Here is a 1574-nt window from a genome sequence, read left to right on the forward strand (position 1 = left end):
TGACCACACTCCTGGAGCAGACATTGGAGCTGAAACAGAAGGACCAGGCTACTGCACCCGCAATCACCCCCATTACAGTAAAATGCATTGACGGTACCTATGTCAAGGGACAGGGAATTCTGCCTACAGGAATATGGGTCCTTTAACTAAAAAAATAGAAAGCATTTGGGCGTGGGGAAACACAAACTAAGAAAAGTCCTCTTCAAAATAAAAGGATAAAAAACCGGTTTTACATTAAAAGACCCAGATGATGTAATGCTTTGTCTCAGAACAGAATTAACTTTAAGGCCACCAAGGGAAGTGGTGTGGTTCAGGGAAAATCCTGAGGTTTCACAAAGCATCTGTCTTCAGTGGTATTTCTCTTTAATTACTCCTTATCTTGATTTCAGTTTGATTTCTTCACTCAGTGACTTCGATGAACTTACTCAAATGCTGGCAGCATTTTCCAAGCATTCTTCTCATAGCTGCCTTCACCTCCTTGTTCTTCAGGCTGTAGATGAAGGGGTTCAGCATGGGGGTGACTACAGTGTACTGCAAGGAGAAGACGATTTCCATGGGAGAACCCGAGGTTGGCCTGATGTAGCGCAGGCAGGCTGAGCTGAAATATAAGACCACTACAGTGAGGTGGGAGGAGCAGGTGGAGAAGGCCTTGCTTCTGCCCGTGGTGGATCTCATGCTCAGGATAGTGGAGAAGATGCAGCCATAGGAAGCTAAAACCAGGAGGAAGGTTCCAAAGGCATGTATGACAAAAGACCAGCGCAGGACAGCAGCGTTGGTAGAGACATCAGAGCAGGAGAGGGGGAAGAGAGAAGGGAACTCGCAGTTGTAGTTGTGTATGGTGCCATAGACACAAAAGTCCAAATTCACAGCTAGGAGGGTATTAAGGAGTGCGTTCATTATGGCCAGGCCCCAGGACCCCCATACGAGCCCCTCACAGAACCAGTTGCTCATCATCTGGGCATACAGGAGAGGGTGACAGATGGCGGCATAGCGGTCATAGGCCATGACTGCAAGAAGAAAGGCCTCGGTGCCCCCCATGGCAAACACAAAGAAGGCCTGGGCCAGGCAGCCCTTCACAGGGATCGTTTTTGTCTGAGATATTAGATTCTCCATCACCTTGGGCACGGAGACTGACGAATAGGAAAGATCCAGGAAGGAGAGGTGGCCCAGGAAAAAGTACATGGGTGAGTGCAGGTGAGAATCAGCCACTATCACCAGCAGAATCGTGAAGTTCCCCATCAGGGTCAGGACGTAGACCACGAGGAAAACCACAAAGAGCGCAGCCTGGAGCTCAGCATCGTCAGACAGCCCAAGAAGGATGAACTCAGAGACAGCACTCAAGTTGCCCTTAGCACCTCCCCTTGGCATTGGAAAAGGGAAAGCAATGAAAGGAGAAAAACCTCCTCGTGTGTGATGCCTTCTCTTCTTCAAAGAAATGATCTCCTCAATGCCCCAGGATGCAAGTTTCATTGACTGTTGGTCCAGACACGAAAACAACTTTGATATTTTAAGTAACAATGCAGTTTTCAGAATGCTGGCCAAGTGCCTGCATTGGCTGTTTTTCTCCTTATGAC

At 48.2% G+C, this 1574-nt stretch overlaps 1 protein-coding gene across 1 annotated transcript; it reads right to left on the reverse strand.

Annotated features, from left to right (window-relative positions):
- Window positions 1-399: 399 nt before the first annotated feature.
- LOC129676997 (olfactory receptor 8S1-like) lies at window positions 400-1368 on the reverse strand. The gene has a single exon (XM_055607542.1). The coding sequence runs from the start codon at window positions 1366-1368 to the stop codon at window positions 400-402; it is 969 nt and encodes a 322-aa protein (XP_055463517.1).
- Between the last annotated feature and the right edge of the window lie 206 nt (window positions 1369-1574).

This window comes from Psammomys obesus, unplaced genomic scaffold (assembly GCF_907164565.1).
Source record: "Psammomys obesus unplaced genomic scaffold, mPsaObe1.curated_primary_1811, whole genome shotgun sequence".
NCBI classification, from domain to species: domain Eukaryota; kingdom Metazoa; phylum Chordata; class Mammalia; order Rodentia; family Muridae; genus Psammomys; species Psammomys obesus.

Bases quoted from the DNA above. Each gene is read 5' to 3' on its own strand.
- LOC129676997 (XM_055607542.1), bottom strand. From the start codon at position 1,368: ATGCCAAGGGGAGGTGCTAAGGGCAACTTGAGTGCTGTCTCTGAGTTC.